General features: G+C 37.7%; 1 protein-coding gene across 7 annotated transcripts in view; it reads right to left on the bottom strand.

Annotated features, from left to right (window-relative positions):
* The window catches only part of LOC107217340, a 166356-nt gene that overhangs the window by 4559 nt on the left and 139850 nt on the right, over window positions 1-21947 (bottom strand). For all 7 annotated transcript variants that reach the window (XM_046741888.1, XM_046741890.1, XM_015654838.2 and 4 more), the window contains 5 exons: window positions 11647-11843; window positions 11253-11347; window positions 6077-6146; window positions 2391-2444; window positions 212-313 (listed from right to left, as the gene is read on the bottom strand). In XM_046741888.1, the coding sequence (XP_046597844.1) occupies window positions 212-313; window positions 2391-2444; window positions 6077-6146; window positions 11253-11347; window positions 11647-11843 (518 nt within the window). The remainder of the gene's footprint in view (window positions 1-211; window positions 314-2390; window positions 2445-6076; window positions 6147-11252; window positions 11348-11646; window positions 11844-21947) is intronic.

Genomic DNA, 21947 nt, shown 5'->3' with positions numbered 1-21947 from the left:
AATATGTACGAATTAGTTTGACGATCAGAACCTTCACTTTTCTCTACGATTATGCAACAATTAGAACCCCGTTATAATTGAATTCTGTACAAAGTCGCGTGATTTTAGACCGTACGGAGAAACGAGGCAATTTTTCATCCCCAGTTTGCAATTAATTATGCATAATACAACAGTGATCGATAATTTCACTCGAATCAGTGATATCCATTACCTGTTCCGCTGCGCTTCCTTCCTGAATATCCGAAACAAAAATTCCTTGGCCAACTTCGGCGTGTTTTCCTTCGATTATCATGATCCCAAGTCCATACTGACCCTGCAACAGATAAACGCGTCACAGGTAGGGTTTAAATAAAATCTTCAAGATGATATGAAAATCGTTTTAAACCTCAACGACTAACGTAATTTTATCATCGAGGCAAACACGTATCAATTAAACGCAATAACATATCGAAGAGAATTAATATAGTAACGAAATTCATTGACCGATTAACGCGCATTATATAATTACAACAGCTACGAGATGCGGCAATGATATCTCGGTGCATTATGCCGTTCGAATAGTGACGTTGCACTGCAGATACATAACGAAGAAAAAGTAAATCTGGCAGATCGGGTCATGGCTGAATTAGCTCAGCATGCACTGACGCATTATTGTGTCTTTATATATATATATTGTACATCTGCATATCCGCTTTAGGTTCAGGATAAGTAGATATTGCCGCGTGATATCGAATCCTCGACTATTGTGAGTCAGACGAATATGGTAAAATACGCACGAGAGGGTAACGTTGTAAATAGAAAAAAAAAAATAAAATAAAAATAAGAAAAAAAAAAAAAGAACGAAAAGACAAAAAATGTTTTCAAACTTGATCCCGAATGGAAACTCGTTTGGATTACCGGAAGCTGCGAGGGTCAGCGATTGTAACAACGCGCTCTGTCAACGATTTTGCGGGCAACGGTAGGCTTGTTAAGATTTGGATTAATTATTATCGCGGTGTGCGTGAAAGCTTATCAAGGCTCGGATAAACAGAGAGAGGCGACGGCGGTATCGGCGGAGCTTTGCAAGCTTATATCGCACGTGTCGGTGGTTATAACCCGTAGGCAGACACGGGTGTCCACTGATACCTTAGGCTCGGGTTGATTCAACTTTAATTGCTGTGTTGTATATGTAAGCACCTTAATTGTACGTATATAAACTATCCGTACGATCAGACTGTAAATTATGGAAAAATCGGAGAAGGGAAAAACTATAACGTTATTGTATATTATGCGATAATAATTTCGCGATACGATAACCGAATGCACGATTAGTTTTCTTATCCGTATAATGATGAAAGGTTTTTCTCGTCTTGCACGATGAGAGAAACGAAATAATTTTTAAGAATAGATATTATACAAATCCAGAATTCAACTCGAAGTAATCCAGTTTGCAAAAGAAAAAAAAAAAAAAAAAAAAAAAGAAAAACAAGTACAGGCGTATAATATTTATAATTTGAATTCCAGAAAATCTTAAAGGTGCAAAATACCGTCTTCTGTTATTTTCAAACAAAACTCGATGACGTTACTAATTTCAACCTTATACGACAAGGACTTTTTTTTTTCATTTCCACCGTATACGTACTTCGAAATGGATGCATTCCATTTTAGTGCAGCTGAAAAGCATACCAGTTTACGTTGGAGGCGAATGCAAGCGCGAAATGGGTATTCTCAAGCTTTGACACACCTATGTAGAATGTAGATGCTTTCAGTCCTCCGTGTGAAACATGCCCTGCGCTGAATACCGACAGGTATACACCTACGTATAAAAGCCGTATTTTCAACGCTTACTCTCAGCTTTTCACGTCATTCAAAGATACCGTCAAGCTCACACACGACGTTACACATTTCGAGGATAAACAGACACGGGTTAAATTATTCCTGATTTTTACTTCGCGACCAAAATTTCTCGTTTTTTTTTTCAATTTTTTTTATCTTTCTCTCTTCCCCCCGATCGCCTGGAGAATTTGTTTCTTCGTCGTTCAATAACATGAATATCCTGTGATAAAGACGGTGAGTTGCAAAAAAAAAAAAATTAAATAATATAAACAGTAAATTAAGGCACTTTCATTGTACTAATCTATGCGAGACGATGAAAATCTTTTTCGCTTTCTGTGTACAATTTTACGTTCTATTACTACAAGTGTGCTGTTGACTACGAGTTTTCGCGAATGCGAACGAGTTTAGAAGTTTCAACCGAACGAGTATCAACGATCGCAAATATCATGCCGACAGAATTTTCCTTGCATTGAACGGTGGTAAGAAATTTGCAAAACAATCGCAATTCAACAATTTTAAGAATCAACTAAGCGGCTCGTGATTATCAATTGTTTTGCAATATTGATTATGCTCACCTTCTTTATCGCAACGGTTCTGACTCCCTTGTACTGGCTGAATCTGTTCGGATCCTGAAAGCAAAAAATGAATATTTATAATTAAAATAAATTGCTGTAGAGGTAAAAGCTCGGACACTGATTGATTAATCTGCGTAATAATCCGGAGAACTGGAATTCCAAGGTAAGAAAATACGAGTCGGGAGGATATGGATCTGCGGGATTTTATCAACGTCGAAATTCATTGTACATGCATGTGTGTATGTGTGAATGATGAGAAACCAGTGACAAGCGACCCCATCGACCCTTGAATTGATTAATAGATTTTTGCAACCGGAATTGGTTATCTAACTTGCGGCGAACAGTCTGACCTATGCAAACAAGCAGCAGCGATTGCCGCTCGGAGTTTAATCTCCCTTTTGTCTTCCGATTATTACGGGGTAATTCCTTCGGCAGCATCCCGCAGATTAAAGCAAGGCGGAATTTGTTCTATTTATCGGTGCAAGACAGGCTGATTTTAATATTAACTGTAATTGCACGAGGAATGAAAAAAAGTACAACATGTATGTCGATAAACGAGAGTTTCGTAGAACTTGAATTTGTTCTCAGACCGTTATTTCAATTTGACAAAGAAATTTTACGTATTTTAGTAACAAGAAATTATGTGTGAAATTAGCAGTGAGTTAGGCGAAATTTTTATTCAGTCAATTCAGGTCTTAATTGGTCGACGAAGCTCTCGAAGCTTCGCGATAAGACCGAATTGCGTATTATGTGTACCGCTAAATGAAAGACAGCTAAAAGCGATTTTCTTGGCGAATAACGGATGTATACCAAGTCGGTTTAATCCACTTTTCGATCCATCCTCTCAGCGATCGTAAAGGTGATGAGGGGAAAAACAAGAAACGTAAGACGTCCGAAAGTTTTCTCACGAAAAGACAAGTTCATTCGGCTGTAAATGAGTATGATAAATTTGCATGATATAATGACGCGTTCCTGGGTGTTATTAACTTTTTTTTTGTATCGATTATATAGCCAAACTTTGTATGTTACAGAAACTGAAAATCTTAATAAAAGAATTTCATTTCTTACAGATAATGAAAAAAAATTCTAGTACAATGATTATCGTTACAAATAGCGCTTCAAATATCGCGACTTTACAAAAACATAAAAATTTCATAGTTGTCAACACGAAATTTTCTGCTTATTACAACGTTACAAGTCTGTTTCTTCAGCAGGCGAAATCTTTTCAGTCAATTCAATTCATAGTTGCATTACCGCGACAATTGCAAGAAACTACAGTATTAGCATCTATATTCAAAAGTGTAGCAACACTATACCAGATACTTTCCGGCTACGTAGCTAGAAAAAAATTTCTTACATCGACTCCGTACCCCAAAATCGCATTGTTCGGTTATGGTAAATAAAACGTAAATAATTAAGGACCGCGTGATAAGACCACGGCTAGAAATTTCTCTCGGTGATCGGCGAAGTGGATGACATGATAACCGACCAGCCCTGTATAAGGCCATTATCACCAGGTCTCCGTCGTCCGCTTGGTAAGTGCCATTTGCATCCGTGTAACACGATGGCATGATGTAAGTGATGCACACCGAGTGTGTTCCTCCATGTACCGTGCATGTATGTATGTATATAGATTTATTGAACGACACAACCCGGCGCTGCCACGTTCAAATAGGTTATCGTTGAGCAAACAGCGCTCAGAAACTTTGTCCGCCGTGCACACAATCCGGGTAACGGAGCAAACATATATAGGTGTCCGTATCGAGAGTATAAATCTCTTATGATTAGTTGTTAAACTCGGATCGTTTGGACCTTCTTATATTTTGTTTTTGTGTTTGAAGAAAAGAAAAAAAAAAAAAAAACTTTATTTGTTCGTTGTTTTGTCTTCTGTATGGTTTCACGTAAATAGTGTACAAGCTATTTGTTATACGACGCATTTGAATCCAGCATCGGTATTGTAAACTTTACACGTCACGTAGCAGCGTTACATTCGTGAGAAAAGTTTCATTTCTTATAGTAACTAGAAAAATTCGGTAAAACAGGTTTCGTTAAAAATACCGTTTGAATATTGTTGGGATTACGAAAAACGAAGTACGCGTAACCATTTTGCGCTATTCTCGATCCTTTTTTGGTAACTGCAACGCAAAATCAGTTGCGAGTTTTACTCTACTTTTTTGGTTAAACAAGGCTTTAACGTCAATTTGTCGTTGCAGAAGCATTAAATTGATCTAGAACTACATATATTTTTCGGTACTTCTTCTCTGTAAACTGCATCGATTCTACCGCCTACGCACAGAGCTTTGATTTGAAAACTTTAAATCGACAATCTGGACTCCTTGTCATATGAAGATACGAATGGATTCAGAGTTTCAAAGATAAATTTTGAGTATAACATACGTCGCTTTTTCTTTTCACTTATCCCCTGATGTTTTGGATTCGAATATATATAAGTATACTTAAATCAGGGATGACGTGTCGCGATAAATAATAATATCGTTTTGCCGATAAACTGGCGAAATTGGTGAATTGATTAGTGAAAATCAAAAAATCTTGTCGGCAAGGTTGATGCGCAAAGTTGTATAAAAATAACGCACCAATTATCAACACATTGGTTATATTCTATTTAGCTATAACAAATACTGTCAGTGAGAATTAATATTATAAGAATTAGCAGCTGAGCAAACGGTCGGAATTTAATTTCGCAGCATTTAAGTAAGATTGTATTGAATCTAGTTATAATATGTATATACACGTATATATATATATACGAAGGAAACTAAATTCCTGTGTTTTTGTATGTTAAACATATTAAGCCTGCACCCTTAATTAATATTCATATACGTATAGAACAATGGATATTCATGTGAATCGTATGTAATAGAATACGAGAATTGAACGAGCGTGAAAGAGACTCGATTACACAATTCGATACCACTTTATGTACATATCTATTTACTTATAGTCATCGCGTTATATACAAACGCGAATAGCAATTAAGTTTACACGGTATCGCAATTATTGTTCAGTGGCGAGTTGCGTGCCGAATTGTACACACATTATACATATGGCGTTGAATAGAAATAAAATTAGAGAGGGGATAAACGAGGCGGCGAAAAAATGCATCCAAAAAAATTAATGTGCAAATTATGCCTCCGTTTACGCATTGTAAATAATCTAATTCAATTGTTGCGTTGTACAATACTAGCAGTTTTATTCAAAAATAAGATCGACGAATAATAATCGTGTTCGTGAAAAAGGGAATATTATTTTTTTGTATTTATAATAAATCGAGAAAAAGAAATATATCGTTCCATTTTACGACATCCAAATTGATTGACTCGTTATCGGCTCATATTTCACTGTTCGTGAAATATTTGTGAAAAATTACGTACAAATATAATAATCTTACTCTATCTCTCTCTCTCTCTCTCTCTCTCTCTCACTATTTTACTCTTTTTATCATTGTTGTACATCGCTGGAAGCAGCTTGATCAATAAGTGATAAGATTAGAGCGGCGAATTTGATCCTGGTGATAATTGTCTTAACAGTTTTTGATTGCTTTCGGTTCGTTTTTGTTTCGCGTATACCTGATGATTAGGTTGCGGTAAAGCGAATGAATGAGAGAAAACAGCGAGAGTCGTTTAAACAAGGTCAGAAAGAAAATTGAGGAGGTGTATTTCACTTACGTCTTCGTCGAGGGTTGGAGGAAATTGAACGATCGGTTTAACTGCGAGGTCGTTCACCGCAGACGATCTCCTGTAACATTGATTAGAATCAGGATTAATTTTATTTTTATATCAAGTTATGGATTTTTTAACAGCATAGCAGGTACGCGTCACAACGAAGAATGAACGAACGGTGAAAAGAATTTTCATAAAATTACTTTCATAGATCGTACATTGTGTCGTAAAGGATAAAGAGTGAAATCTGATAAAAGTATCCGTACCTGCAAGGCAAAAATAAAAATTGTTAGGCGTTATGTATCACGTACAATATATTGCGGGGAGTTGATGAAAAGATACGTACGTGAAAAAATTTGTCAGAAAGATCGATTCGTTGTGTAGGTACTTGTAAAAGCTTTGCGGCGTTATAGGATTCAAGAGAGGTACTTGTACACAATTATTCCTGAGTTAATTATACCAGGGTATATAATATCCAATCTGCAATGATACTTTTCGCCACATATACGAGAACCGTATTACGCCTATATACACGTGTTCGACGATGATAATAATCACCTCGCGTAAACATGTCCAACTAAGTAATTGGAAGCAGAGAAGGAGGGGTGAGAAAAAAAGAGAGAGAGAGAGAGAGAGAGAGAGAGAGAGAGACGGAGAGGAGGTAAAAAAAAGATAAATAACCGGCACCTCGTTTTCATGCGATTGCTTCGTATATGGCGGAGCAGATTATTACAGGATATGATCGGTAGGAAATGAAGAAAAAATAAAAAAAAAAAAAAAAAACAAGAAAAAAGAAAACTCGACAAACGGAATTAGAGAAAATAAGAAAGAATGATAAAGATGGGGACTTCTTCTTCATCAGCGGAAATGGGATCGAACTGAGCTGTTGCGTATGAATTGCGACTGGAGGAAGTCGTAAATGTATATAACAATGAATCGATACCAACGTACGTTGGCCGGAATCTCATTAGGGATGAGAAAGGATATTATATGGTACAATACGGCGATAATTAATCGCAGCTTTAACGTACGCGAAACTAAAGCATTCCGGAAGGTTGAATTTAAACCGCGCACAGTTGAGCTGCATTTTATCATTAAATTCGATGCATCACGTAGAGTTACGCCCTTGTTCGAAGCTACCGATGACCGATGATCTTCACGCTTCGTCGAACCAGCCCATTACGACGCGCAGCATCGGAACCACCCTGGATCTTTGCCTGTTTATTGACAATTAGGTCTATTCGCACAGTGAATTCGAGTGACGCGGCACTGATGCAGGGGATAAAATCGTCGCCGGTTGAAGAAATGAATGTCGGTGGATCCGGAGGCGCGGAGCTTGCGGCAAACCGCATTTCCCGGCATGACTTTTTAATATCACAGCCTCTGCAGGTTCCTCGAGCTTCTGCACGGGCGATTATAATTCCGCCGGATTTCCGCCTCGCGTTTTAACTACCGCTGGTTCAATTAGACTTCGTTTCCCAGTCGCACCAGTCGCCGCTCTGTTCGAGGCGCTTCTAAACAGTACGCGGATCTCGAAAATGCATCGGGTGATAAAATAATTCAAATAATTATTCAGCCACGAGGGATTTTCTTATCGCCTAGCTGCACTCAGTTTCTCAAATTGTTCGCTCTTCACTTTTTACAGACCGCATTGTTGAGACTGGTGTTACACAGCTACTGCGGTACAACAAAAAGAGTAGGTCACACCTTCACTTTGCAGCTCTCGTTGCAAATCGAGCCGATGAAGAATAAAACGTTGCTAATGTTTCGCTCTTACAGTAATTTTTCGCTAGTACTTTTATCCCCCTAGCTTGTTCCTCGGAAATTATAATTAACAATTTCCTATACGATTCGAACAACGAAAAGCCAGTCAAGGCATTTATAAATTATTATCGAATTGTACGTAAATTGTTTAAAATCCCGGATTAATTTCCGCGCATCACTCCTGTTGAAACTGCGTTCTGTTCTGTTCCTTCGACTTTGAAATTGAAGCTTGAAAAATTAGGTAATTGATTTATTCACTTTTTTTCACTTTCCAGAGTTTCAAACATTCGTAAATCATATTTTTCTCTTTTCTTTCTCATCTACGTTTTCCTCCGGGCCATATTCAACGATTCAAACTTTTCACAAAACTTTTCTTATAACGCAGAGACACTTGTTATCTTACCGTATACGGTAAATTTATGCGGTTAACAGAGCGTTTTCAACTTCGATCATCTCATTACACGAATTGTTTTTTAAACAACGAATAACAAAACGATTTTCTCTACCACCCCATTCGTCACACTTTATTATTGTATCCAGGTTCGCCACGTTTACTAAAATTCTACATTTATTCGCGATCGGTTCGTAATTATAATTCGTTACGATTATCGGCCTGTTCTTTGCGCACCGTGTTACACACGCGTCGGCGTTCGCAACCTGCCGAGGTTCTGTTTACTGGCAAAGAAAAGCGTCAACGCAACTGATCCGCACGTGGATTGAGCGCACGCGCATTATGTTCCCCACTGTGAACGCACCTTAAAATATCTTCATATTTTTCCTCCATCCCCCCTTTTGGATACAGGTGTACACACACGCACGCACACACATATGCATCTGTGTTCGATTTCACAACACTATTATACAGCGAGCTTCGCGCATCTGTCACCACGTTAATTAATTATTGGTCTTGTAATTTTTCAATACAATTTTTTCTTTCTTTCCTTTTTTTACTACCAATTACCTCTGGTTACGCGATTCCACGAACACCGGGATGTGAAAGAAAAACAGGAGCATAGAAGAATAAACTACATTATTATATAACGCTTGTTGTTATGAATAGTTCAATTTCAATTTTCAAATAGTTTGATACAAATACGCGAGGAAATGTCAATATGTGTGTATATATGTATATATATATTTTTTTAAAGAATTTTACTCTTCGTCGTATTAAAAAATATCGAGATTATTTTCCTTAATTTTCTTCCGGCACACCGAGATTCCGTGAAAAAAATTTGCATACAACGTGTTGTTATTTCGGTTTGTATAATAATACGCTACTCCTGCCACAACAACAATTGACCGTGACAAATTTAATGACGGTTCGAACTGTAAAGAAAAACGTAAAAGGGATCGATCCGCATAATTTCCCTGCCGCTGTCAACGTCCTCAATTAATGTCGAAGGAGGAACTTGCGTAGGTTGATCACGATTTGACAATCATTGTCGGGTATGCAAATAATAAAGAGGTTCGCTATTTTGCAAAATGCAAATGCAAGGGACTAACGGGGAAGTTTCGTGAAATTTTTTTCACATCACATCTCATTAATTCGGTGAAAAATAGTACGGGCATATTTATCCTTTCATCATTTTCAATAGATACGACAAGTTAAAAAGAGGCATTGCGTGACGTCACAGATCTATGTAATATATTTATGCAAACATATATGTATCGAAAGCAGAGAAATTCAATTTATACTTATAACCTTGGCAGTTACAGATTTTCACAACAATCATTCTTAGATACTCAACTAATTAAACTTTACGCACCGCGTATCGAAAGCAAAACATTTTTTTTCTGATTAACTAAACTGCGCCATTGACGTGGAGGCATAATTATTGGTCATGTGAAAAGGTATAATGAGGTATATAACGCACAAGGTGTAAAGACGCGGAAACTAATTGCGGTACAATTATATTACATGATGTCAACGATCACGAAGTCTCGCCGAGTCTCTTCTTTGTTCAATGAAGTACATCCTATTTAATAACCGACGTTAAGTATATGTAATATAGACGTCGATACATCGCATAGGTAATAGGTATTTATATCGTGTATGTCTACTCGTATATTTGGCTTTCGTATTTTAATTCGTTTAAAGACAAACGACCGTTTCGAAAATAATAACATAATTATTCTGTCCAACGCGGCAGGAACAAAACAAAAAAAATAAATAAACAAACAAATAACAAACCCCTGCTTTTCGCGAACGTTTGATGATATGCTAACATGCAGGCGCTGCATGCATATACATAACGGCGAGAAATGCTCTGTAGAAACAATTTTTTTATCAAATTAGCGTTATTTTCGTTGTACAGCAGCTGATAAATGTTAAAGGTTTGACGGCGTCGTTACATTGTTATCGTTATTATCAATTTTTATTTGTTGATTTATTTCTTCCCTACCATTTTTTGCAAGGTGGATAAATCTAGAGGAGAGCACGACGGGGTCTGAATTGATAATTTAATATGCAATACAGCTTTTTTTCTAGTACAGTAAGTTTCGCAAAAAATTTCACGGACAAAATTGTTCACCTCTTTCATACAACAAAGTACGTACCTGACTGTAAAAAATTTCAATATCATACGACGTGATCAACGTTGACGGGTAATTGCTTCGATAGAGCGAAGAAACGAAAAGAAAATAACAAATTCACGAAAAGTTGTGTTCTGTTTTACCGACGGGACGGTTACGCGCCTGACCACGAACCTCCGTATCTACTGTCGCGATATTTCTTTGTTCTCATCAGTTACCTGTTCGTTTTGGGCGTTAATCGAATTTTTCTAAATTACACTGGAGGACCGACGCGACGAGAGTGGAAAAAATATAGAGAAAGAGAAAGAAAAAAACAGCAGATCAAAAAAAAAGGCATAAAAAGAGAAGCGGACAAGTTTCTGCGAAAATTGGTTTCTGCGCGTACGTGCGTGTCGAGCGGGTTGCGTCCCCCAGGCGCGACGCTCTAAAAAATTATGTAACAGAGACCGAATTAACCCCGCACCCGCAATTTATTTCCAATAATTTAAAATTTATATGAAGACGTTGAACATTCAGAACTTATTAATTACACGCCGTTCTATCGAGCGAATAACACCGATTGAAGGTGAACGATTTTGTTGCGAGGAAGTCGAGAAACGAGAATATTACAACTGGTTGTCGGATACCGTTAATTAATTAACCGCAATCAATTAGGTATCCATCCAATTCCCGTGACGTAGCATGATTATCCGTCGTTTGATCGACTCTCATTTATACATATGCATACATAACCAATTTTCAAAATTATTCAACGAGTAATGCAGGTATAAGGTAACCTGAGAATTTCGAAAAGCTACGTGGCTATTTTTCATATTGGAGTATTTCTAGGAGCTGTGAGAAAAAAACGAGGAGAAAGAACTGAATGGAAAAAATCCATCTCTCTTACCGGAGAACAATGACCTTGAAAGTCGGGCCAGCCATTCCTTTGATCATTGCTGACGCATTGAGATGACATCTTCCTTGGAGAACGGTGCCGTTGACCTGGAAAAATGAACAACAGGCGTTGTTAGTCCGTCTCGGTTAGGTGATGTGCATCTACATGTTCAAAATGAAGATAAATAAATAATACAGTAAAATAAGAAAGGTAGTTTGGTCAAGATTGCGTCGAAAATTGAAACAGTTCTTTTCTATTATCCTAGAGAAAATAAAATTTACATATATCGATAAGTAACGCGGGTTTCAAATTTAACAAATATCGCAATTTACTACTGCAGCTTTCGTAGTAAGTATGTTAACTTTAAAAAGCTTCGTCGATTTCTATTGAAACAATTCCGACAAACCTCGAGGATTTCGTCACCGATGAGTAATCCTCCGGTTTTGTGAGCGACTCCCTTGGGGTTCAGTCCGCACACGAATACCGCCATTCGATTGCGATCCTTGTGCCCAGCGAGAGAAATGCCGAGTCCTCTTCTATCCTTCTCTAGCCTGACCATGACCACGGGATGACCGAGGGCGTCGTATCGCTTTTTGATCTTTTCTGTAACGGATTGAGATAAGATATAAAAATTGGACATGAAAATAACGGCAGTTTAATTCGATCGAGAACCGAAGTAGATCGGATTAACCGAATTCCTCGATCCGTGACTTCTATCAAGATCTCAATTGAGCTTAAACATTTTGTCGAGGGATAGATAATCGCCTTTGATTCAATTGGTACGCGTCGCTCTTGTGTTTGCCTCAACTTGATCCCATCAAGCTACCTCGGGATGACAGAGATTTAGATTTCACCTACGATTAAATGAAATAGATGCAGGATAGTCGGAGGGATTCGTTTCATTTGATTTACCTCTGCTCGGGAAATCCCAAATCCGCACCGTAAACTGTGAGAGAACTTTAAAATCGTAGCTTCGAATCCTGATTTTCTTCTCCCTTACTTTTAATCGTATTAATGAATTATCTGGTGCTACTAAAATCTTCACGAAGCTTTACTCCAATGTCTCATTTTTGTAAATTATTTCTCAGCGTTTCATGTTTCAAGCTTATTTTCAAAGTTCAATCATTAGTTTTGTCCATTAAATTATAGTTTTCTCAATCACAATTATCTTTTTAAATTATTGCATCATTGTAGAAACATCATTATTTCAAATGTGGCCCGGCATTAGAAATTTCACGTAATTCAGTCACACGAATATCGGTCGACTATTTTTTTTAAATTCCACAACGACGGTTTCCGCAGTGAACTGATCATCGCTCCGGTGACTTTTTGCCTGTAAGCACGTGAAAATAAATGCCCATACACATGTGTAAGTTTATGTATTACGTGAAACCTTCACATTCTCCCCGAATAGGCACTCCCACCCATTTCTCGCACCCTCGTAAGCGGCATGGAAACGACCTTGGAAACGAGCTTGAATCATCCCCCGGACTTCGCGGTGAGCTGTACTTCGATAAATAGACTGCCATATTCAATTTTCATTGACAAATCAACCCGAATTGTACACCTGTATTCGGTACGTATTATTAAGGGATTCGTCATAGATTAATTATTTCGTATTCTCGAAGTATATGAATCGTTATTATAATCATTTGGCGTAACGACAATGATAGGTAATGACTTTCACTTACAGCGTTACTAATATTCTATTGAATTAAATTCGTGCTGTCTACAAATTCCGGATGAGTTTTTAATACTTTGAATCACAGTGGTAAATATTCTTACCACCTATTTTACATACATTTTTTTGTATATTTAGGAAACTTTTCAACATATTTCTTTGCGGTTTTTTTACTATTTCTGATAGTATAGTAATAAGTTCCCAATACCCGAGAGTGATTATTGAGATATAATTTGAATTATTATTGTCAGAAACAAATTGACTGAAAAAAAAATGGTGAAAATTGAAGAAATAATTCATTTCCGAGAAAGTTATCTCTCTACACATATACATGTTTTGCATAAATTACAAGTTTTTGCGATCGCTGATTACGAATCTGAAATCATATTTTAAAAATTCAATATGGCCAATTCAATCAGTGACCCCGAAAACCACTGCATAGTTTCTTAACCGTATTTGATCAAATTTTAAATTTTCGTCCTCCGTACTGAATCCGACATCTTGAATTTTTTAACTCTCATTTCAGATTCGTAATCGGCGACCTCAAAAACCACAGATTAATATCCTGTTATAATAGTTGACTCAGCATAATAATGTGTGATTCAAAGGGTGAACGTGCTCGGCGATAATTGTAAAACGCGAAAGTCTCTAATTTCGCGAAGAAAGAAGCGGCGAAGAAATTCAAGATTCGACAGAGCTGAAATAAGCCCAAATTACACAAACATGGGTGAGAGAAAATTTTCCTTTTCCGGCGGCAATGAAATAAAAAAATCGCGCAACTCCAAACAATTTCCGTTTTTTTTTCCTATTCATCACTCATACGATATGCAATTGCGAAGTAAAAAATCGTACATTTTTTTTCCCTCTGCGATTCTCAAAACCAGCAACAGATGCATCATCGCTAATTTCGCGGATGATAAAACAAATTTTTCCACCCTACAGCAGCGGCAGATGTAAACTGAATAAATCACCTGCCGCTGCAGCATCATCGGTGTGAATGACCGGACAATGTTCTTTGAGATCTCGTTAAAGCCTCTTTCGAGTTTTCGCCGATTTTACATATTATTTGCATATCTAGTTTTCGACCAGGAAAATTTGTGCAACTATTACGCGTAACAAACGTCGACGAGGCTTCGCTTTTTTCAACGCTATTTTCATCGTTCCTGTTTCAGTTTCCTTAATTTCTTGCCGATATTCTATACGATATATCTTACAAAAGGGAAAAAGAGAAAATGGTATGTGAAAAGAGAAGTATAAATTACATCGCGAGATTCATTAGTTGATTGAAAAACGTGAATAAAGGGGAAAGAAATACACCAAAATGTTTATATATGTATATTTATCCTGTTTTCCCCGTTTGAGAGAATCCTTGGAGAATCCCATAGCATTTAGCAAAGTGTTTCCAATCGAATTTCACTATCTTATCTCTATACTCGTCGCTGATCGTATGAATTTGTTATGTGAGGTATAGTCCAAACCGCAAAGCTTATCGGGTTGCTTAACCTTTTTAGTTCTCCGTCTCTATCCTGCTCCCTTCCCCATCTTCTTCTTCTTCTTCTTCTTCTTCTTCTTCATCTTCCGCATTACATTCGACCGGCGTATTTGACCCGGACAAAAGAACTTGATGGGTATACCAAACGCAAAGAAAGCAGAAGGGGAGATAAGAAAGAAGCGAGCTTTTCTGGTTTCGATCTACCAAAGCCTTGCTGCTAAACCGCTTGCACAAACGCTTGGAAACTTTCCATACCTAAAAAGCTTAGCTTGCAGTCGCCGCGTTCCCGTTGTAGGTGTTTGTTATATTGAATTGAGCGGCAAGTTTTTCGCCCTTGCTCTTTTTGCCCTTTTCTTATTCTTTTTCTTCCTTTTTCTCCTCCCTAAAGAAACTTTGGCGCCAATATATCGAGGCGATCGGATAATCGGGGATCTCTACTGCACTTCAATTTTCCCATACTCTGGAGTCTAGAGTAAATAAGGTGAAAGTTGACCAGAGAAAGAAGTTTCAAACAACATTTTCTAGGCACGCAATATACTCGGATGGTAAAAAATAATGCAATTTGCAGCTTACTAAAGTTTGACGCCGTTGCGAACTTTGCTCTTGTTTTGTGTTTTTTCATCGCAATTTGACACATTTTTTTAGTGTAATTTCATGCCAAAGATCTCACTGACTCAAATATTCAGGCTGAATAGAAATCCGCGTGACATTTTTAACATTATTTATACATATTTAACACTTCTCTAATCAGATTAACGAATAATAAAATAAATTTACAAGCGTATATACCGATTAATCGAGGAGTTGTTTGATAAGAGAAAGGTGGGTAGAAATCCGCGGGAAAAGCTTAAAGGCCGCGTCTTCGTTTCAGCAGAGGATTTACCCCGCTTACTTCTTCGGCCACGTTTTTCTTTCACCTTTTACTTTATCTCTGCAGTATATGCGTTCTTCTCTATACCTACTACGTTATCTGAATCCACGACAGAATTTATACTGTTGCTGCTACTACCTTACGCGTACTTTGCTTTGGTAAATTTGTTTTTCACTTTGCCTTGATCTCTGCACCATTTCAAGAGAGCTTTTTTAAGCGAAGAAAAATATCACGAAGTTATACAATGACTGGAAACTTCTCAAACAACAATTGTTTTCAACAATTTCTCCAATCGGCAGACAGAATTTTGGGCGGACTTTAGCACCTTTCATTTATCGCGCACCGGAGAATGAGAGTAAAAGTTTTAGCGTTACTTCCAAAAATTGGTGCAATCGTAAAAACATATTAACCCTAATTTATCTTACTCAGAATTCGAGTACAGTTACAAAACATTGTTTTTGCACGTTTAGAGCTTTTTCGAAAAATTCGGTTTAAAATTTACGAAGCAACGTTCAATTTACGCAAATATTTTTCACAAACTCCAACCGGGGATTAAAATTTGGTGGTCAATTTTGTCGAAAAGTATTGCAAACGATTTTATTCAGTAATTCTAAAGTAAATTTTCTACTAAGCAGCAAAACGCGCGACAGATATTTTCAAGCAGGATTTGAATTTTTCACTGACAATAAGTAAACGATAAAATACTGAAAGATATTGCCTGGCATAAATTCGTTTTATAAAATGTCTTCGTACCCGAGAAAAACCTTAGTATTTCATACCGCGTGAAATGTTCGATCTCTCAATTTTTTTTCACATGGCAAAAACAAATTTCTTCCCCTGCATTACAAAGACGATGAATCGCACGGAACGCACGGATACATTTTTGTATTCATGATATATTTACCGAACATAATATATCGTCCAAAGAGCCGGCGTGTTTGAGTATCCCAGACGGTGTATTACCATGAAATATAATACACCGCATCGTAGTAATCGACAAATCTATTATCTATATACAAGTAAGACGTCTGACAGGCGCGTGATTTATCACTTATTTTGGGCCGGCGTATCAAGTGAGATTGAATCGAAGCCGATGTAGCGTATCCCGTGTCTCATTTTCTTTTCTTTATTTTTTTATTTTTTTTTTATTTTACCCCCTCTTTTTTTCTCCAGGGTAAACCATTAAAGGATATTGAATAATGAAAAGTGGCTACTGCAAGGACGAAACACTGGAGCGCCGGAAGGTTGTGGCGAAAACTTTACAATCCATCCCATAAAGCATCGCTAAAACCCAAACAAAAAGAATACATGTGGGAATAAACCGAAACCTCCGAACAAAAACGGTCCTTTAAACCCGAGGGAAACAATAACCGTCGCAATAAAGGGTGTAATAATAAGTCGGTTAATAATTCACCCTCTTCATTCTTATTCGGTATACTCGACAAAGACTTATACCTGACATATTTTCCCGCCGTGTCAATTTACAAATTCCAAATAACGAAAGCTTCGGAAGTTTCAAGCCAGAATCAATTTATAACATACTTCATAATATCGTCACGATTATCGGTTACTCGAAAATCGTTTAATTTATCCAAGCTGTCGATTTTCAAAATTGATATAAATTAATTTTTTACAAATTGTTAATTGTCTCTGTATTTGATTTTATATAATACAGAGAATCGACGAAGCTCGAGAAAGAGAATATCAGGAAAAAAAAAATCGGTTACACAGGCAATTGATTTTCATTCAACGAGTAAAAGTCGGTGAAGATTTGAATGGAATTGGAACGGGCACTTTATGACGAAAAATTATTATCGAGGACAGATGAGGGGAGAAGGGACCGTTTATGGAGAGCTATTATTATTGGGGGTGACGACGGACGTGAGAGAGAAATTGGAGAGACTACAATTTGGAATTGAAAAAAGATTGCGACTTAAGTAGTGGCAAAAAAAAAGGGTTTGAAAGAAATTCTCCACGATTATATCCAGCAGCTGGTATTTCCACCCTTTCCATCCCTCCGCTGCTCTCATATCCTTGGACTCCTTTGATCCTGCATGATCCCATTCTCAGCCATCCTTCTTTTTTCCCCTCTCCTTGCAGCTTCGGCTTTGCTGAAGTAGCCTCTCGTTTTCGGGAGTGAAACAAGCCACGTAAAAGAGAGCAAACGTCACGTTTCCTCCGTTATAGCCAAGCTCCGAACTCTCTAACAGCGGATGATCAATCTTCGTTGCCGACGTCGTCGCAGCTCGGGTTTGATGAGCTTGGCAACATGAGGGTGGATTCGACGCCTATCCTGTGATATTTTTTAAAAGGAGAGAGAATGTTTCCCGAGTTGGGGAGGCGGGGGTGAGGCGGGGGTGGGGTTAAATTTTCAGCGGGACTCTCGTGGAAAATCAAGTCAAAGAAATGATTTTCCTCGTTTTTATTTTTAACTTTACGTTTCTCTGTTTTCAGAGAAATAAGCAAGTTATTGTAATCATCGCGAAAATGAAAAGTTGAGTTTTCACTAGATCTCCGCTTTTCGAAGTTTCGAGAATTACCTTCAATCACTTTTAGATGGACGACTGTGTGTCTGGGTGCGTATACCTGTACCTACTTAAGTACGTGATAAATTTTTTGTTCGACGATATCTCGAAAATGAGTTACCGGATTTCAATGGTTTTGGTTTCAAACGACGAGGCTTTTTCCAAACTTAGAACTGATTAGATTTTGGCTTTGATCGGTTTGGTACTGTTTCAATTATTTCAATAACAAAATTCCAATAAATCAAGTAACAATGATGACATTTTGAGAATGGGTGAATGTATTCGAATGAAAATTGGCATTGTGAGATTTTTGGGTTGCTGATCCCAAATCTAAGGTCAGATTTGCGAAATTTAAATTTGGCGTATTCAATAAACGGAAAAAAAACAAAAAACATTTGGATTTTGATGAAAATTACTACTCGTCGTTTTTTTGGGTGGCTGATCACGAATCTGAAGTCAGATAGCGAAATCCAAAACGACGAATCAATATGGCGGAAAAAAAATATAAAAATATTCCGATTTCGATAGAAATTGGTGGGCGGAGATTTTTTGGGTCACCGATAACGAACCCAAGATCAGACTTCAAAAATTTTTAATGGTGGATCAATTACAGTGGTTAATGATAAAAAAAATCATCATATCTTCATGTAATACGATACGTCAGAACTGGAAGTTCGAGGGTCGGCTCATGGCGAGTTTCAAGCCGCTTGTTTCTGTTTTTGTTTTTCCCACTCTCCCTTCAGAACGTGCATAAAGTAATTCTGGCAATATACGAAACAAATTCGAGACGGATAAATCGAGGGTGTATCACACAAGCCTTCAACAATTTCTCCCATCGCATGCCAAGAAGTTATTAAAACCACTTTGAATTTCTGCACATCTAGAGCTGGCTGAATGTGACCGGAAACCGACGGTTCTGCCTGCAGTCAGAAATTGAGTCGAGTTAATTTTGACCAAAATCAAACAGCGACGGCTGACGTGAATCTGGCCGGAATAACCGACTGCGGAGATTCGTATTACAGGTATTCCAGAATATCGAGATTCTGCGCCATCGTTCAGCCTGCATGTGTGTACGTGACTACGTAATACAGTCGAGTCGTCAGTTTTGCTTCGGAAATGTATATATATACATATATACATTGTATGTACATACCTACAGATACGTATAGATATATAACCGATTCCACAGCGTCGAGGTTTTCCTACGATAGCCACAGGAAGTTTATTGTTCGAGCGATCAGTGATTTCCACCGTAAACTGATCCGAAGGCACTGCAATCTCTACCGCTTAATTAACGGCAAAACGCGATTTGCTCCAAATTTTACACACACATACATATTCATGCACGGATATAGTTATATTATACGTATACAGAACGTACCTCTACCCATATAACCCATGCTTATATACCAATTTCCGATAGGATATTTCAACATTGTGTATTGCGTTCATTGTACGCCGATTTCTTTTGTCCTTCGCATTGTATCCTGCCTTGTGCGAAATTTTTAGATCGACTGTTCAGACACGTTTTCACCGTTTAATTTAAAGTCTATTATTACACGCAACTTTCGTGGAATTTTCCGAAGCGATCGACAATTTCTTTTCCTTTATTTTCTCCTAAACGTGCTTGAAATGCAAGTTTTTTAGTTCTTAAACTGACCCTTAAATTCTGTTGTTTTTCAACTTTCACAAGTCGTTAGAATTACAGGAAATATACACACTTGTAATTAAATTGTGAGAGACGTAGAGAGTTGCTTTGTCTCATCCGAATTAGAAGCTTCAATCTAATTGTTTCAAAGATACAAGTTTTGAGAAATCGATTGGATTTTACCGTAAGTAACGGAAACTATTGTCTCCAAAAACATTGTCATTTTTCTGCGAAGTCTGAAAAGAATAAGGATTCTAATCCCTAAATCTGTGAGACGGGTGATTGGACGTGAGCGAAAATATTATCCTCAATGATTACCAAGCGTTTTCGTACTTTCCACAATCTTGGGAACAAATTACAGGAATCGTTAAAAATTTCGAACATTACGAGGCGAATTTTAATCCGTGTTAATTATTTCCAAAAATTGTATTATTTATTGCGATTACTGCGTCATAATTACTAGGATTTGGAATAAACTACCGCATATAGAGAACCAGACGTTATTTTACCTGATAATTATACAAGTCAATTTGTACCAAATCGTTTTCCATCAATCCGATTAATTCTACGTATAAAAACAGTTGCATTCGATATTCAATTTCCGTATGGCTGTAGGAATGAATAAAAAAAAAAACATGAAACAAGTTTAAAACGTAATCAAAACACGGTTGATAACATAAATCGAGAATTGCAAATTTAATTACACGATCGAATTCTTTGCTTCGTGAAATAAGACGGTACAAATTTTCGTCTGTTGTATAATTTACATATTAATAATTCCTCAACTATTCGATGGTAAATATTCGATACGTGCATAATGTATGGCCTGGGAATTTTTCTCATCATATCAATTTGTTTTTTGAACGCAGATTACAGGCTGTCGTTCCGTAATAAGATTACCTACCTCGAGGCATGAAGCATCCTCGTTCCTTGAGATGACTCGAGGATATTCAATTTCACGTGAAATCGAAACAAATTTGCTACTTCAGTGATCCTGCGACGTTGATAAATTGACGCTCGCAAAATTCTCCCCGCGTTACACCGATCCTATACATGCACACCTGGTTGATCTATTGCGCCTACTGTGTGTCAAAGGCTTTCATTCAAGTCCTCCAAATCCACGTTATACGTATCGATACACACGTGTCGTAGGTTTCGTAAAGTTACGTTACGAAGGTTACATGCCTCGGCGAGAAATTTATTCTGCGATGTTTTTTTTCGCAGGGAGAGGAAATCGGAAAACGGAGCGTTTTGCATAAGAGGAAATCTGGAAATGTACGGGGTGAGAAAATATCGGCTTTTCGAATCCATCGGCAAAAGAGCATCTTTCTCTCGAAATTAAATGAAAACAGAATTTGGGACGGTGTTTTAACAGGAGGATTCAAAGCTCTTCGTAAGCTGTTGCGGTAGGTAGAGCTTATCGAGAAAGGATTGAAAAAATAGTTTCTAAACTCCGTCGTCGCGAGGCGATCTATCTACACCCTGTTGAAGCCACGAAGACAGTGAGATACGAAAAAAACTTTGGTCGGAGAGTTGAATCGTCGATGCAGAAGACAAGTCGATACACGAATACCGGAAGAATAATCCGCGATATGAAAAATAAGTCGGTCGTTGGTGCAGTGTCATCTATTTTAATTATTGTTTATTTCTTTCAAATATAAAATTATTTGTAATATTACCGAAAGCAATGATCGACGGATTAAAAATCTTTGACCGAAACCGGGTGAGGTTGAAATTTCGAATTTGAAAAGTTCCGAAAGCGCCTAATTCCGAATTATTTGGTGGCGAAACTTGAAGCAAAGAAATCAACCCTTCACCAATCAATCAATCGTGTTTTTATTATTGTATACGGAGTTCGATCGCCGTTTAAGCCTCGATAATTCTCATCTCCGATTCCGCGGAGGCAAGTCATTGGTTCACGGCTACGGACAGTGATTAGAATCGCACACAGACACACGCGACCACACAAACGGCTATATATAATATTGGTAGTAAATCGTGTTATGCGAAAACTTGGCATTTGAGAGCGTTGTCTACGACGAGGGTAAATGAAATTTCGTCGCGCAGTTCAACCGAGGGATTGACGTTGGATTCGGGGAGGTCGGTCTGCCGGAGAGACACGTGGGCGGAAATAACGACGTGGCCTTAAATTCATTTGAACCTAATTACGAGAAGAAATAGCCATCCTAAGTGGAAACGCGGCTGCGCTTGAGAAAGTAGTTCCTGCTTTACTTTTATTTTATTTTTATTTTCATTCCCCTCTATACATGTGCTCAGCCGGTTGTTTGCCCTGAATATAAATTGCTCGTTGCGCTCGAGGTTTTAACGAAACCGAGGTTCCTTAGTGGGGAAAAAATTGGCTGTAAAATTACTTCAGACTTATCAATTCCCGGTTTTTATCGGAAGTCGGACATCGAATTTCGACGAATGAACCCGCACCTCGAAAAAATAATTTTACCGTAATTGAGACATAATTAATACTACCCAAAA

This window comes from Neodiprion lecontei, chromosome 5, assembly GCF_021901455.1.
Source record: "Neodiprion lecontei isolate iyNeoLeco1 chromosome 5, iyNeoLeco1.1, whole genome shotgun sequence".
Taxonomy (NCBI): Eukaryota; Metazoa; Arthropoda; class Insecta; order Hymenoptera; family Diprionidae; genus Neodiprion; species Neodiprion lecontei.
This window is presented reverse-complemented; position numbering and strand designations above follow the sequence as displayed.